We start from the raw sequence: 17,665 nt of genomic DNA on the forward strand, positions 1-17,665 counted from the left end.
ACACACATACATATGTATATATACATACACACACAATACCGGTCAAAAGTTTTAGATCGGTAAGATTTTTAATGTTTTTAAAAGAAGTAGGCCTATCTCACCAAGGCTGCATTTATTTGATTAAAAATACAAACAAAAACAGTCATATTGTGAAATATTATTACAATTTAAAACAGCTGTTTTCTATGTGAATATATAGTTAAGTGTAATTTATTCCTTTGATCTAAGCTGAATTTTCAGCATCATTACTCCAGTCTTCAGTGTCACATGATCCTTCAGAAATCATTCTAATATGATGATTTGATGCTCAAGAAACATTTATGATTATTATCAATGTTGAAAACAGTTTTTTACATTTTTATTTAATGATGCTATGATGAATAGAAAGTTCAAAAGAACAGCATTTATCTGAAATGGAAAGCTTTTGTAACATTAAACACTATTCAAAAGTTTGGGGTCAGTAAGAATTTTAAAAATTATACACAACTGTTTTCAACATTGAAAATAATAATGAATGTTTTTTGAGCATATAATCAGCATATTAGAATGATTACTGAAGGATCATGTGACACTGAAGACTGGAGTAATGATGTTGAAAATTCAGCTGTCATCTGAGGAATAAATTACATTTTAAAATATATAAAATAGAAAACAGTCATTTTAAATTGTCATAATATTTCACAATAATACAGTTTTTTTAAATTGTTTTGTTTTTTATCAAATAAATGCAGCCTTGGTGAGCAGAAGATATTTCTTTTAAAAACATAAAAAATCTTACCGATCTAACACTTTTGACCAGTAGTAGCCTATATATATACTAAGGGTTAAATTCAACGAATAAGGAAACGTCGAAAAACTTTCTTTCTTTCAAAATTCCTTTGGGGGGAAACTGCCCTCTAAAACTCCATGCACAAATGAGGGGTTTCCATTTAGTTTACTTAAGGGAAAATTATAATTTTGCAAGAGATTAGTTTCAGATTTGGGATTGATGTAGTGCCCAAACTGGCCAACCCACACACTGTCATACAAGACTGTCCGGTGGGATTGTATTGGATATAATCTAAATCAAAATTTTGTGTATAGGAAAAGTATTATACTTCTTTGAGGCCATTGAAAACTAGTTTGTGTATTCTGGAAGAAAAGAAAAAACCCCGTTTGGCATCATATTCATATAGCCTAGAGAGCTCTCCCGTTTGGCAATCATAGCCTGGAGCTTGTCTTGTATCAGAACTCTCTGATCATCCCGCCCCAAACTCACGCCATTGGTTGAGCGCTAGCTTAAATACTCTCTCGTCCTGAGACAATTATGATTTTCCGGCAGTTCATTGAATGATCGTAAGTGGAGAGGATGACAGCTCGAGTGTATTTCGCTGTGTTATTGTGTCTGTCTGGATGCTTGAGCACAACAGAAGCTGCTCTAGGACGAAACAAAGGTGAGAAGATTCATGTTCTTTAACTTCATTACGCAGCCTGTAGAAATGCTTGAACGAGTGTAACACTAGGCGTCCGGAGAAAGTTGAACTTTGTACATCAGTTTAAATTATTAAAATAAAATGATATGTTAGAGTATAAATTGTCATAACTCACCCATGCTCTGTAGTTGGAAGGATCCTCGCTTGTGCGGGTGGACGTAATTAAGTGTGTAATCGGGTGAAATGGCTGAATATGTGAGTAATGACTGGTGTAAACCATAGACATCATATATAGAGTAGACGCCACTCACGCCAAAGAACTCTTTGCTCAAGCTCGCCGTCTCTGCAAGATTAACGTTGGCAGTTTGCATGCACAGCTACATCTGTCAGACAGGTTGCTCATCAAGCTTAGTTTGAGTCTGCGCGAGTGCGCGTCAGGAACGGAAGTGCTAAAAAATCGCTAAAAATGGGCTTCACTTGTCTCAATTGAGTTCCAATGAGATGGCTCTGTCCACTTCTTATACTGTCTATGGTGGTGTAAACCATAGACATCATGGCGCTACACAGACACAATCTGTTGCCCCGATGTTGAAGTTTTGTTTGAAATTGCAGATCGAGGCTTCGTGGAACACTGAAACGGTAAACTGATGCTGAGTCCCAATTCGCATACTATCCGTACTAAATATGCGAAAATAGAATTAGTACGTCCCAAATCGTAGTATGTTGAAATGAGTATTCCGAAAATACCCGGAGGGTCTACTATTTCCGGTTAGAATTCGAAGTGCAGATCAATGCACACTCTAACTGCTAATATTGCCCACAACCCATTGCGTGCGGGAGGGAGGAGCTTTGCGGCCGGTGATGTAAAGGCAGTCGGATGCAGCAACGGAGATGCGCCCTCAGTTTTTAAGTGTAAGAATTCAAATGTTTAACCCTAATTAAAGTTAAATTTATTGTCTCGTAATATTAAGGGGTTTATGTTGTGCCAAAAAAGTACCGTGTTTATCTTGTAGTGTCCGATGACTGAGCGCCTCATTGCAGGCTACAAAACAATAAATAAAAAGGCTCTAGTACAGTGTCATGCAAGTGTCTTTTTTATGTATTTCTTTTGATGTTTCTGTCTGAATTATTTGTAGTAATACTGTGGCTGTACAAATGTTAACTTTATCAGTCCAACCAAAGAAACATGGTTACTACACTTTTACTATAGTAAAAGCATGGTTATTTTCATCGGGGTATTTTTAAGTATTATACATAAGTATAAGATTAAGTATAAAATACGTTAAACAATAGTTACACTATAAACTTTAAATATTTTAACTCAGAAAATAAGTAGCTTTCGTTACACACATTTGCACATGAACGTCAGAACCAGCCCTCACAAACGACCTGCGTTTGGTTGATCTACGACGACGCCCTGCTTCACTCCTACATTTGGTAAAACACATTGTAAATGTATTGTGGAAAAAAAAGATGGGAATAGTAAATAAAATTATATTGGATATATAAGAATGAATGAAATGTAAAATGTTCTGTTAACAGTCGCGGTGTGCGTAACTATAGGCAACCACGTTCTCGTTTACGTTGCATGACGTCATCGAAGTATGTCCCAGAACGTGCATACTCTTTTGCTACACACTCAAAAGTATGTACTTTTTCATCACAAAAAAAGTACATACTTTTAGGTCGTAGTATAAGTAGGCGAATTGGGACTCAGCCGACTTTGAAACAATCCGACACCCGTCTCTCCACGGGGGACCCCTAGTGGTCAGAACAGTGTAAATGCAACAAAAACCCGGGGCAAACATGCATAAAAACACCATTTAAAAAAATCTATTACTATATATATATATATATATATATATATATATATATATATATATATATATATATATATATATATATATATATATATATATATAAAAATTTTTTTTTTTTTGAAAGTAAAATCTTTCAAACGCAATTATCTAATAAGGTTATCAAGTGTCCAAATCAATTCAGGGTCAGGGTTTGTTTGTCCTATGAATGGCTCAGCTAAACAGGCCAATAAGAGACATTTGAATACATTTAAATTATACTAATATCTAATTAAAACGTCTACAAATAACTAAAACGCGCTCCGATTCGAAACAAAAGCTCGACGCTTCATGAAGCAGTGTTTTGAAATTGCCATGAGTCATGACTAATTTTATCCACCGACTCCAATGAAGTTTGGTAGCGTTGTTGTTTGTGCGGCCTATATGTCCCACCTAGTGGGAGAGCAGCAGAGTGTATCGCGCACTGTTTATCAAGCTTTTAACACTTTCCAACTATATTACTGGACAAATTGAAACGGGTGGATGTAAATCCTTTTATTACTTTTTTTAACTGACAGAACCCAGCAGGTGGTAAAACTAAAAGTATGGAATGATATTCCAGACATTATTCAAAAGGAATTGCAAATTGTTTTTGCAATTGCGTTTTCAATTTGTGGACGCATAAAATGTGACATAATCCAAACGCAAATGCAAATCGCGCATTACCGTTTGCATTTTCGTTTAAGCAAACGCACAGTGACGGCCAAATTTAAAATGGAAATGCAAAGTCTGTTTGCAACTGTTTCCCATATCTTACGAGCCTTGACCCTGTCATATTTAAATAGCAATTTCAATGACCACGTCTGCTTTTTCACTTTCTCAGCGTCGCGTATGTAACCAGCCAAAACTCAAATGGAATCTCAATTCCCTTAGTATTTCCATTTCCGATGCCTTAAACGGAAACCTGTCAATCAGTGTCAAGGGTGGGATTATGCTATGGGGCGTGTTCGTGTTGGGACGTGACGTCACTCACAGTCGACCGTCAAGAGGTGATGCCCTGAACAGACGCCGATTTATTGTAAACAATGGAGGTAGTTAGTTGGTGAAATTGTGGAGGACCTTATGATGCTCGCGCAGCAAGTTGATGACAGTACATCGTCTACAGTTGTCCTCTTACTCAGAAGCATTTTTAATGGGGGGAAAATATCAAATGAGGTCCAAACAGAACCCAAAGACAACATGAGGGTTTAAGAAATATTAATTTTAAACTAAACCAAAACCAAAGCTGTTGCTGGACACAGCTGCATTTAGATCAGCGCTGAATTCTTCATAATGACACTTAAAATCCCACTGCATTACAATCATTGTCAAGTTTATTTGTATAGCGCTTTTCACAATGCAGATTGTATCAAAGCAGCTTCACAGTATTAAATTAAAATAATACAACAAAGTTTGTTTCAAGAGGAATTTATTGATTGATAAAATTAGATTAAATATCCCCAACTGAGCAAGCCAAAGGCAACAGTGGCAAGGAATCAAAAAACTCCATCAAGTGACCTAATGGTGTCCTAAAACTCCATCAGGTGACCTAATGGAGAAAAAAACCTTGGGAGAACCCAGGCTCAGTCGGGGGCCAGTTCTCCTCTGGCATTTATGAGCTAGAGGCCGGATTGTAGTTTGAACTGTGGGATTATATGAATGCCTGGCTGAAGAGATGCGACTTTAATCTAGTTTTAAACTGGGAGAGCGAGTCTGAGCAACGAACAGTATCAGGAAGACTATTCCAGAGTTTTGGAGCCAAATGTGAAAATGCTCTCCCTCCTTTGGTGGTTCTGGATATCCTAGGTATGACCAAAAGCCTTGAATTTAGTGATCTTAAAGAGCGCGATGGATTATAGGGCGATAGAAGATCCGTTAAATAGACTGGAGCTAAGCCGTTTAGGGCTTTATAAGTCAGTAGCAATATCTTATAATTAATACGGAGCTTTATAGGTAACCAATGCAGTGATGATAAAATCGGTGTTATATGATCATATTTTCTTGATCTCGTAAGAACTCTAGCGGTGGCATTTTGGACTAACTGTAGCTTGTTTATTGAGGATGCAGGACAACCAGCTAATAAAGCATTACAGTAATCTAGTCTCGAGGTCATGAATGCATGAACTAACTTTTCTGCATCAGAAACTGATAGCATATTACGTAGCTTAGCAATGTTTCTAAGGTGGAAAAAGGCTGTTTTTGTAACATATGAAATATGATTTTCAAAAGACAGGTTGCAATCGAGTATAACACCCAGGTCTTTTACTGTAGAGGATAGAGTAACAGGACATCCTATGATGGTCTTTGGGTTCTGTTTGGACCTCATTTGATATTTTCCCCCCATTAAAAAAAAAAACATTGCTCCCTTTATCTCAGTGTCATGGAATTTTGTTACATTATTTGTCTAAACACACAAAAAAACCTGGGTTTGATTTAATTGTTCTGAAAGTAGCCTATGTATAATTTTGTTTTTGTCCATTTCACAGTTGAGATTCATTTTTCAATAAAATGATTAAATCCCACATAAATCTAAACAAATTGACAAATGAAAGCCTGATACTACCACAAATGTAAAGTGGAACAAACATTCTCACACACACACATCCACAGGTTTAACTGCAACAGACAGCATTTTTATTGAATTTTGCAAATTGAGAACACTTATTTGAAGGGGTGAGACCTAGCACCGACACTCATCACTTGTGGTATGTCCAGTAAAGGACGTCCAGGTCCTTTAGTTGTCCTGTCCTTCACAAAAAGCCGGTTAGCTACTTCACTGAGGTTGGCGAAGACAGCCTTACTGATGTTGCTGTTGGTCAAGGCCACGAACTCATTTAACTGATCTAAAACTAAAATGCTTCTGAGTAAAGGCCTCATTATACTTCTGCGTCGGACCTACGCCGGAGCCTATACGCCGTAGGCAACGTGTTGGTTTTAATTTATACTTCTGCGTTGTTGTCCGCGTTGACGCGCACCTAGGGAGCATGTGAAACCCCGAGGGAGGGGTTCTGGCAGACCAATCACAGCGCTTGCGTCCGCGTAGAATTGACGCATTGTTACGTTTTTGGAGAGGTGCACGTCAGGGTACGCCGAAGGGTACGCGCGCTACACACAGCCTACGACGTAACTATGGCGGCAGTTCGACGCAGAAGTATAAATAGGCCTTAAGAGGACAACTGTAGAGGATGTACTGTCATCAACTTGCTGCGCGAGCATCATAAGGTCCTCCACAATTTCACCAACTAACTACCTCCATTGTTTACAATAAATCGGCGTCTGTTCAGGGCATCACCTCTTGACGGTCGACTGTGAGTGACGTCACGTCCCAACACGAACACGCCCCATAGCATAATCCCACCCTTGACACTGATTGACAGGTTTCCGTGTAAGGCATCGGAAATGGAAATACTAAGGGAATTGAGATTCCATTTGAGTTTTGGCTGGTTACATACGCGACGCTGAGAAAGTGAAAAAGCAGACGTGGTCATTGAAATTGCTATTTAAATATGACAGGGTCAAGGCTCGTAAGATATGGGAAACACAGTTGCAAACAGACTTTGCATTTCCATTTTAAATTTGGCCGTCACTGTGCGTTCGCTTAAACGAAAATGCAAACGGTAATGCGCGATTTGCATTTGCGTTTGGATTATGTCACATTTTATGTGTCCACAAATTGAAAATGCAATTGCAAATACAATTTGCAATTCCTTTTGAATAATGTCCGGAATATCATTCCATATAAAAGGTTAATAAGATGATATCTGTTTCTAATTGGGCTATATCAGTACAGGATTCAAAGGGGTAATTAACTGGCTTTTTAAACTTCGGTGGGCGGGGCTAAACAGGCAGTGTTGAAGTAGGCGTTGATCTTCTGCGGACGCGCATATTAATCAAAATCAATTGAGAATTGACACGATTGTAAAAGATCGGAAGACCGAAGTTTCACGTGGAGCATTCGGGTATTTTTTTTTTTCTGAATTACTGCTGGGTGTTGTGCTTAAAAAAAAAAAAAAAAAAAAAAAAAAAAAAAGACGTTGCCTTATCTTCTCTGAAAAGCTTTCCGCCCATTCAGCTGACATGAAACACACTTTCAATAAACAAAACAAAACCTATCCAATGATGAAATGTTTTCTGTGTTGACAGATCTTGTGCGATGTCTTAACTGCCGGGATAATCACACAACGCGTACACGTCCGCTACACGTCCGATTCGCGAACTAATGACTCCTTTGAACCTATTCCATTTAATGAATGGTTAAAACAACTGATCTGTCCAACACTGAATCCGTGTATAACAAATCGGTAACACTTTATAATAAGGTTCCATTTATTAAACTCTAGTCTACATTAGCCTAACTATTAATAAACTGCACTTCTACAGCATTTATTAATCTTAAAGGGACAATGTGTAGCTTTTTAGGTATTTTATTATCTAAAATCTATATTTTTATTCATAAATATGCCCTCAATGGTGTACAAATACCTATGCCAATGTTCAGACTAATCCTCGTAAACGAAGAATTTATTATCTTTATATACATGGGATGGGTAAGTCCACGGAGGCTTCCATGTAGTTCCGCCATCTTGAAAAACTATAATAGCAGAGAGGGACAAAAAGTACTAGGCCAACGCGTTTCCACAACGCGTTTCGTTTAGAGCCAGCGTCACGTGACTGAAGCCAGCAGAAGCGGAGGAGCAGAGCAGTGAGAGGCGCTTGTCACTGCCGCGGCAAGTTTAAAAGGCTGCACTGCACGGTTATTTATACACCGTTCATTCATACATACATATGAGTCACAGGATAAGGAGTCCTCGTCGTCGAAAGTCCAAAATAGATCGTAAAAGGAAACGTGACCGGAGATTACAAAAACAAGGGTTACTGTCAGGATAGCTAATGCAGGAGAAAGCTTTCAAAAGAGACCCTGAAGTTGCCTGCTTTCTTCTCGACAGGTAAGTCAATGTTACAGTCTTAATTACAAGCTTTTTTTTCATTGCTTGGTTGTGTACTTTATTATATAGACAGTCGAACATTTATAGTTAAAAGTTAAACAGGCTCTTTGAAGAATAGCAGCTATTGAGTAAAGTAACGTTAGAGAAGGCTCTGATGATGATGATATCTAACAATGCACATACTTCAAAAAATATAACGAGTAAAGAAGGCATTACTACTAATTACCATAGTTAATGTTTTTGACAGTCAGTAGTTCATACTGTAACATTCTTTTTTTCGTTGTTTCAAGTTTCAGTTTGTTTTAAATAACAAACATGTTCACCCGAAGAAAAACTCGAAGTGCTATTATAAGACATCCTGTCATAGCTTTTAGGTACATAACGGCTACCGTAGATGCAACGCGCATTTGAAAAAGTGAGGCGCTGGAGAGCATTATTCGTTTGAATGCAAAATACAATTTCACCACTAGATGGGAGAAATTCCTACACAATGTCCCTTTAACACCTCTTAAAATGAGAATGTAATTTTTTTTTTTAGCAAGATAAACCTTAATAAACTACATTTTCAGGTTATCTATATTACAATGTGTAGAACAATTACCAAAACAATCTTTTACTTTAGACTGTTTGCGGTAAATGCAGTTGGGTTGTCGAGGTCAAAACTCTAAATAAGCTGTGAACCAAATAAATTTACTATAAATAATGTTATGTCATTTTTTTTTTTACTCTTACATTGAATGTTTGGATTTTGTGATGGTGTAAATCATTTGATTAATATTTAATATAATAAAGTCTGTGTAACGAATTATTAACAAAGGATCATTTCTTTACAGAGAATGGTCATTTGTTAATTCCACTAAATTAAGCAGTCAGAAGAGTTAAGCGCTCTCTCCCGTCTCACTGCCATCACACTATAGTGGGGAAGAAATACAGTAAATGCAGTCATTTGTTTAGTAATATGAATTAGAATTTTTTCACTAATCTGTTGTTGAATAAAGGATTCAACTTGCTCATTAAGACTGACTTGCCGCTACTGGCAGTTTTAGTTTCATAGTTCAAAAGTAGACAGTTTCTTTTCATTTAGGTCCTATTTCAATCATTTAATATTTCTACATTAAAGGTTACATTTAAAATTGTAATCTCTTTACATAATTTAATGCAATTACAAGTTGCTGTGCAAATCCACATGTCTGAGCTGCATTAAATTGTGTTTAAACCCAAAGATGGATTTTATTGATAATACTGACTTCATTTTATTGTTAATACAGGTAATTGTCACAGTGTCTTTGTATTCTGATTGAATTTTATTACATTTGATCATATTTGATATGAGGACACATATATGACAATACATTTTAAAATACTGTAATGTTCATCTCTGCCAGTGTTATTTTGATCAGTCTGTCTCTGAGCACATCCAGTATTTTATTTGATCATAATGACTATATCACTGCTGAACTGACTTGACTAGGCATATTAAAGCATGGCTAGGCATTCATTGTTCTAGGAACCTCAAATCATATTTTAATTTGTATATTTTGTGCTCAATAATGATGTTCTAGGTCATTTGTAGCGTATAGGTCCAAAATATAAACCCAATCTCCAAATTAATTTAGAAACAATATAGACAGTGGGCTGATATTTCAAATATTTGTTTAATGGCATCTTTTTAGGAGGGCCTCACTGATACCAATACTGATCCTGATGTCTCTATGAATTATTTTATTTTTTTAGCCATTAATTATAGGCATTCATCATTACAGTAGAATTAAAAGCAATACATTTTTCTATCAATATGTTTAGTTTTTTTAGGCTTTAAAAAATATAACAAATTTGTTTTAAATTCACTTAAATGATATCTTCACAAACTCATTGTAATAAATATCACATTTACCTCCCCTTCAATATATCAGATATATTGCTAATTTCTTTGTCTTGTTTCTGTATAACAGTGAAGCCAGGAGTGTGTCCAATTATCGATGAAGGACGGTGTAACGTGAAGCATGTAGCGTTGTGTGCCAATGACGCTGACTGTCCCGACAATAAGAAATGCTGCAGCACTTCATGTGGTGGACGTCAGTGCAGGGCTCCAATTCCAGGTATGATATTATATTATAATATATGCTGTCAAGCAAAAAATAACGAATTAATTGCTCATTTTCTGTAAGCGCAATGAATCACACCTAACATTTCAAGTTCTTTTATATATTTTTATATTTGTAGTAATTTCACATTTAATCTCTAAATGAATTTAGAAAAAGCACAGACAGTGGCTGATATTTCAAATATTTGTTTAATGGCATCTTTTTATGAAAGGCATTACTGATACCAATACTGATCCTGATGTCTCTATGAAATTTTTTTTTTTTTTTTTTTTTTTTTTTTTTCTTCTTCTTATTGGTGACAGAATTAAAAAAATTTGGAGAACTAACCCTCCAAGTAAATTCTATAATCTCTGGTACGTTTACCTTGAAGGTCGTCCCAAGACCCAGTGTGAGCAGCAAAGAGACAGTCAAAGTGGAAACGGTGGTGTTATTCCGATCGGAACCTTCATCCCTCAGTGTGATGAGGAGGGTCAGTACAGTCCTCAGCAGTGCCACGGGTCCACAGGTTACTGCTGGTGTGTGGACAGTAGGGGGCAGGAGAGAGCGGGAACCCGAACTCCACCTGGAACCCCGAGTATAAACTGTGACAAGCCTGGTAAGCATGTCTACCTGAACCTGAAGTTTTTTGTAGAAAATTGTCATGGTCCTCTCTCAATAGGTCACATGTCCTAATTTAAATAACTATTTCTAATGTTTTTTACTAATTAATTGTCTTGGGATCTGATATAGAGGGGTAGCAAATGTTTTTTTTGTTTTTTGGGGCCAGTTTTAAAGTTCTTAAAATAAGTCTCTTCTGCTCACGAAGGCTGCATTTATTTGATCAAAAATACAGTAAAAACTGTAATATTGTTAAATATTATTACAATTTAAAATAACTGTTTTATGTTATTAGGGCCCAAGCCCTGAAAGGGCGAAGGCCCTATTGTTTTCCTTAGGATTATTTTTTTTATTAATACTAATAATAATAAATATTATTATTATTATTATTATTATAAATTTTTTTTCTACTTCTCTGGCACTTTTGGGGCTCTTAACGTGCTCAAACTCATGAAACTTTGCACACGTCAGAATCTGCGGCCATCAGGGCCGGGCTGAAGCTGGTACCCGGTCGTGGCAGGGGGGCTTGACAGCGCCCCCTGGAATGGGATCCGACACTTATCCATAAATCAAACACACTTGCATGTAATAATATGAAACTCGGTACACATATAGATCTCATCAGGCCGAATAACTTTTGTGCTCTTAAGATTTACGCCAGCCCAACAGGAAGTCAGCTATTATGGGTTGTCTGGAAACGCATGCTGTGGAATTTTATGTACTCCTCCTAGGGAATTCACCCGATCGCCACCAAATTCGGTCAGCGTGAAGTCAAGACATTGAGGATGCTAAATTGTTGACGGATTTTTGATATCTCAAATGGTTTGGATGTGGCGAGGAAACAAATTTATGGGGAATAAGGGACACAGGAAGTGTGTTAAAACTTCAGCAGTGTGTTCGTTGTAAGAGGCCGATCATATGGATGTAACTATTGTGAGTCAAAGTTATAGCGCCACCAACTGGCAGCAGGAAGTGTCACTTTCAAAATGCTTTGAAATCAACCTTTTATTTTTACCCGATTTCCTTCAAACTTTGTGTATAATGTAAACACACGGCAGATGTAGACCTGTGAAAGGATTCTTGATATCTTAGATACTGTTGCCGTGGCAACACATAAAACTTTAATATTCTTTTCAGATGCTTTTGAGACTCTTATGCTTGAAATTGTATGAAACTCGACAGACACATCACATTTTTTTTATCCAGTAGACATGTGCAAAGTTTCAGAAACGGGCATGGTGAGGGGCTCAGTAGCGCCACCTTTAGTAAAAAATGGGGGCTTAGTTTTACCTAGAGTCACAAAACTCGGTACGTATATTGTTCTCATCGAGCCGGACAACTTTCTAATTTACAGTCATTAGCTCCGACCAACAGGAAGTCAGATATTTTGATTTGAATGTGGATTTTTTGGATATTTCAGACTCTGAGTTTTTAGCTACTCCTACTAAATGGTTTATTTTATTCACACTAAACTTTTTCAACACGATAAATTCATTAAAGATGCTATATTGTGAACGGATATTAAATATCTCAAACGGTTTTGCTATAGTGAGGGATTAAAGTAATGTCCAAAAAGGAAACACTAAAAGCCTCATATCTTCTAAAAATGTAATTGTACACCATTTATTTCTATATAAAAGTATACAAATTTCTATATAAAAGTATACAAATATCACAACTAAACCCTTTTTTATTTAAGAATTTTTTATAAGTTTAAAAACAGTAATGGTAAAAAAAAAAAAAAATTGTCATGCATAGGGCTATACTGCCCTCTTGTGTTCAAAATCAGGTAGGCCTATTGTATGTATAAAAATATACTAGGTATGTGACAGTGAGAATATTTTACCACTGGTTAATTGACGTGTGACACCGCCTGGGGGCTTTTGAATTGCTAACTTAAAAACGAAAGTTCACTCACTGCAATCTTGACATCGCAGGCTGTTCATTATAGCCTTAATAAAATATAATAATAACATTAAATAACAATAAACATAAATAACATAACAATAACATACAAATTACACTGCTCTGTTTAAATAGTCAGTAGTACAATTCCTACCATTCACAGTAAGCACCGCTCCACTGTGATGTTTCCAAGCACATTTTTGCGCGTGTGAAGAGGATGATTTTTTTTTTTCGTCGATATTGGAACGTGAGTGAAGTACAAAGCCTATGATAAAGAATAGTTTAGCATCCAAATACATCGCAAATGTTGAAACATTTTGATTTTAATGAGAGAGTTAAGTAAGCCCAACCCTGCTTACTTTCGTTTTTATTTTTATTTTATTTCGTTTTGGCTTGTTTTATAGTTATTTTTTATTTATTATTGTTCCGTTCTGAATATCATTAAATTTATTATTGTTCCGTTCTGAATATCATTAAATTTAAAGTATTTGTTGTGGAATATTTTTAGTGTATCATAAAATATGGAGAATTCTCTCTTATTTTTTTTTTTTTCATTGTTCTAATCAGGTCAGGCAAGTAAAATGTTCTGTCTTGTCACTTAAATCAGGGGTTCTTAACCTTTTTGATGTCGGGGCCCAAATTTTACAGTACAAAGTGGCCCAGGGCCCATTCAAATATTAGCACTATTGGTTTATTGATCTCACCCTTGGTTTGATTTGTATTCAATAACTAAATGAAATCCACTTGCAGTTTAACAGTTTATTATTCATGTGTATGTAAACCTGCACATACAACAAGATGCCAAACACACAACAATTCATGGAAGAAATCAATCTGCATCAAGAACAAAGTTAGAGGCACAAGTCAGGCATATTAACCCAAAAATCAGTTAGATTTGACAAATTTTACTTACAAAAAAATAGAAAATGTATATAAATAAAAATAAATAAAATAAAAACAATGTGTTGCTTAAATAAATAAAATAATATTTTTCAAATTAAATAAAAATGTTGTAAATGAAAATTGAAATAAAGTGCAAATGAAAAAATATAGCTTTATAATCTGCAAAATAATTTGATAATTGTTTCAGCAGTCTACATTTTTGCATGGCAGAACCTTAAGTTGCTCTTCATATCTGTTATAAATGAACAATAACAGTCACAACAGTCCAATTTAAACCAGCAATTTTAAAAACCAACTCCTCCGCTATCGTGAATGCTTTCTAAGGGGCCAATCACACCTGACACGTTTTTTTGCAGTGAGAGGAGCCTATTTTCAATTGGTTTCCTATGGCAGCGAGCGTTCTGCGCGCTGTTTATGCATCTGCTGCGCCTCGCGTTTTACCGCCCGCTGCGCCTCGCGTTTTTTAAGTTGAAAAAAAAGCAACTCCGAGCAGAAAAAGCGCCCAAAGTCATCGCGTTTTTTTTCCACTGTCCAATCGAATGAATCGGGCCTTCCGTTTTAGTGATGAAAGCTACAGTTGCTTGAACGCGCGGAGAGTGCGATGGAGGACAAACTGGTGGTGCTTTATAACTTCCACAATGTTAACGAAGTAAATAAAGTTAATAAAAGGCAGATTTGACGTTTACTTGACTGACAGGACAGGACAGCTGTTTCAGTGGTTGCCTAGCAACATAAAAAACGCAGTGCACGGCTCGTTCTGTGTGATGGTAAGGCCGTGTGTCCACCAAAGCGTTTTTAGCCAGCTGAAAACGCTAGGCGCTCTGCTAAAAACGCTCAGCTGTGGGCGCTTGAGAGCGTTTTGGCAGCGCAGCGTTTTTTCAGTTGAGACGCTTCGTTGCTATGATGCACAGTATCCGTGGCACAGTTTACTTGTAACTGATGTCGCAGATAATATGTCTAAAAAATTGTTTTCAAATTGACGTTGTGGTAATCCGGGGATGTCATAAAGGCAACTATGTTCGGAGACCAGCAATATACATTTTTCATCCATTTTTTTTTTTTTCCCCGTTTAGCTCTGCTGGTTGATGTCGTTGTACAAGCAGAATGTGACAGTTGGTCGGTGTGGTTTTAGTCCCACCCCTCCTCCACTGTGATTGGATGGTTGGGTAAAAAGTGTCAGTGAGCGCTGCATTTTACCCAAAGTTGAACATTCTTCAACTCTTGGCGACCTGTAAAAAACGTCGAACGCTCGGCGCTTCAGCGTGAAAAAGAAGCTCAGCACCTCGCTACGCTCATGGCGTTTTAAAAACGCGGCGCTCCCATTGAAAACAATTTGAAAAAGCACGCCAGCCGCGAGTAAAAACGCTTTGGTGGACACACGGCCTAAGTGCTGTGCACCTCGCGTTTTCGAACCTGAAAAACGGTGTGATCAGCCCCTAACTGAGGCATTACTGCCACTAGTGGTGGGATGGTGTATTGTAACGGTCTCATGCATAACAGTGGACATTCTGGTGTCTTCAATTGATAACTTGTTTGGTCCCGCGGCCCACAGGTGAAAAACGTAAAAAAAAATTGCGGCCCTCCAGGTGGCGCTCGCGGCCCAAGCGTGGGCCGTGGCCCTATGGTTAAGAATAGGTGACTTAAATTTTATATATATATATATATATATATATATATGTTGTATGATGTGCCGCATTGAAGACTTGGTAGTAAACGGCCACTGCTATGATAACAGTTTTGCATATGAGTTTCATGTATTGTGTGAATTGGTAGGCGGGGTTAAACAGGCAGTGTTGAAGTGTTGATCTTCTGCGGAGGTGGTGATACCCACTTTGAAAAACTTTTCGTTCGTTGTGTCAGCTTTTATTTGACTAACAAGGAAGTTTTGCAGGATATTCTTATAGTATGATGACCTCTTATGTCAAAAGCTTTTCTCAGTTCATCACCCCAAAACTGAGATGATATTCGATCCAGAGTCAATTGGAGACTATCCCTGCTTATTCATAACCTCCCAATCACACGTGTTCTCATATAAATATCTTAGTGTTTATATATTGACTGTTCTCTTGCATGGCATGTTCATGTTGACAACTTGTGCAGTTGTGCACTCGTTTTCAACAAAGATTGTATTTTGAGAAAGCACAGACTTTATGGTGTCAGTAAGATTATAATGTTTTATCAAGCTGTACTGCATAATGTGATTAGACACAGATTACACCATTGTTTGACAGTACAGTTGAAATCCAAGCTTGGACGTCTTCAAACGGCCATGAAGATCATGGGCAGAATACAACCTTTTTTTTGTCACAGCTTGTACGAAAAGTCTAGTGTTTCCCACACATGGAGTAATTTGTGGCAATGCGCCACAGAATCAACACCGGCCGCCACATATTGCGTTTCGTAATAAAAATAAATAAATTTTACGCTATTTAAAACAGCGTATTCATTCAGCTGCATTTCCTTTCCATGCTCTCTCCCCCTTCCCTCTGTATTTTTATATGAATAAAGAATAAAGGTATAGGTAAGCATAGCCCATAGCTTCATCTAAAATGCTAAATATAACATATTTCAAAATCTTTTTATGACTTGAAAGCATTTTAAACCGCGACCGGAATATGATACAAATACTCTATGGTGTTTTAAATTGAGAATTTTTTTTTTTTATATTACACTTTTATTTAAAGGTGTTATGTAGCTTGAGGCTAACTTTACCTGTTGTGCTAATGCGCCTGCTGCAGGAGTTTTCTCCTGACATGGTCTCACAATAGGCTTCATAAAATGCATAATTTTAGAGATCATCCTCAAAATTGAAATGAAGCATGACCACAATTGTGGCTACACTTTAGTTGTGGTTATAAGTTGCTATCCTAAATTCACATAATATTTTTATACATTTAATAAATATTGTCTTTTATATTTGTTGTTTTTGTTTTTATGTTTGAGCTTATATATCTCAATATTAATAACGGTCTGGTTAATTTTTAGTCTTGAACTGTAAACTCTCAAGGGTTGGCTTTCTAAATATATGTTGGTTATGTGTCTATTCAGAATGACTTATGAGCAGCAACTTTTTATTTTGGGTATGTCATGTATGCATCACTTGCCAAAATTGGGGGGTGACTGGTAAGGGGGCATATTAAAGCATGGCTAGGCATTCATTGTTCTAGGAACCTCAACATATTTTAATTTGCATATTTTGTGCTCAATAATGATGTTCTAGGTCATTTGTAGTGTATAGGTCCAAAATATAAACTCAAGCCCCCATAAGTCCTGTCTTGATTTATAACCTGCTCAACTGCAAAATAACCAAAAACCCCCAGTGAAAAAGACATTCAGCATTCAGTGATATGGCTTCTGTCATGTGTCTGTATAACAGTAAAGCCAGGAGTGTGTCCAAACACAAAGTATGAAGCAGAAGTGTGTGCCCGGATACGTTTCGTGTCGTGTGCCGTTGACAGTGACTGTGCCAAGAATGAGAAATGCTGCAACAATGGATGTGGACTTCAGTGTATGGCTCCAGTTATAGGTAGGGTATTATATGTGGTCAATAAAAAAAGTAACTAAATTGCACGTTTTCTGTAATTAAACGCAATGAATCGCACCTAGCGTTCAAGTTCTTTTATATATTTTTATATTGTAGTAATTTCACATTTAATCTCCAAATTAATTTAGAAATAACATAGACATTGGGCTGATATTTCAAATATTTGTTTAATGGCATCTTTTTATGTAGGAGGGCCTCACTGATACCAATACTGATCCTGATTTTTTTTTTTTTTTTTTGCCATTTAATTATAGGCATTCATCATTACAGTAGAATTAAAAGCAATACATTTTTTCTATCAATATATTTAGTTTTTTTAGGCTTTAAAAAATATAACAACTTTGTTTTAAATTCACTTAAATGATATCTTCATAAACTCATTGTAATAAATGTCACGTTTACCTCCCCCTCAATATAT

At 36.6% G+C, this 17,665-nt stretch overlaps 2 protein-coding genes across 12 annotated transcripts in view; one reads left to right on the forward strand and one right to left on the reverse strand.

The window, feature by feature from the left end:
- The window catches only part of LOC309480489 (uncharacterized protein), a 516,287-nt gene that overhangs the window by 383,472 nt on the left and 115,150 nt on the right, over positions 1-17,665 (reverse strand). The gene's annotated exons all lie outside the window — the stretch shown is intronic.
- The window catches only part of LOC309480535 (uncharacterized protein), a 318,834-nt gene that overhangs the window by 286,145 nt on the left and 15,024 nt on the right, over positions 1-17,665 (forward strand). For 5 of the 11 annotated variants that reach the window (XM_082145093.1, XM_082145096.1, XM_082145089.1 and 2 more), the window contains exon 11: positions 17,080-17,229. The exons of the other annotated variants lie outside the window; for them this stretch is intronic. In XM_082145093.1, coding sequence (XP_082001219.1) covers positions 17,080-17,229 — 150 coding nt within the window. The remainder of the gene's footprint in view (positions 1-17,079; positions 17,230-17,665) is intronic. 11 annotated transcript variants of the gene reach the window in all.

The sequence above is a fragment of the Leuciscus leuciscus genome, assembly GCF_965113295.1.
Source record: "Leuciscus leuciscus genome assembly, chromosome: 18".
Lineage (NCBI taxonomy): Eukaryota > Metazoa > Chordata > Actinopteri > Cypriniformes > Leuciscidae > Leuciscus > Leuciscus leuciscus.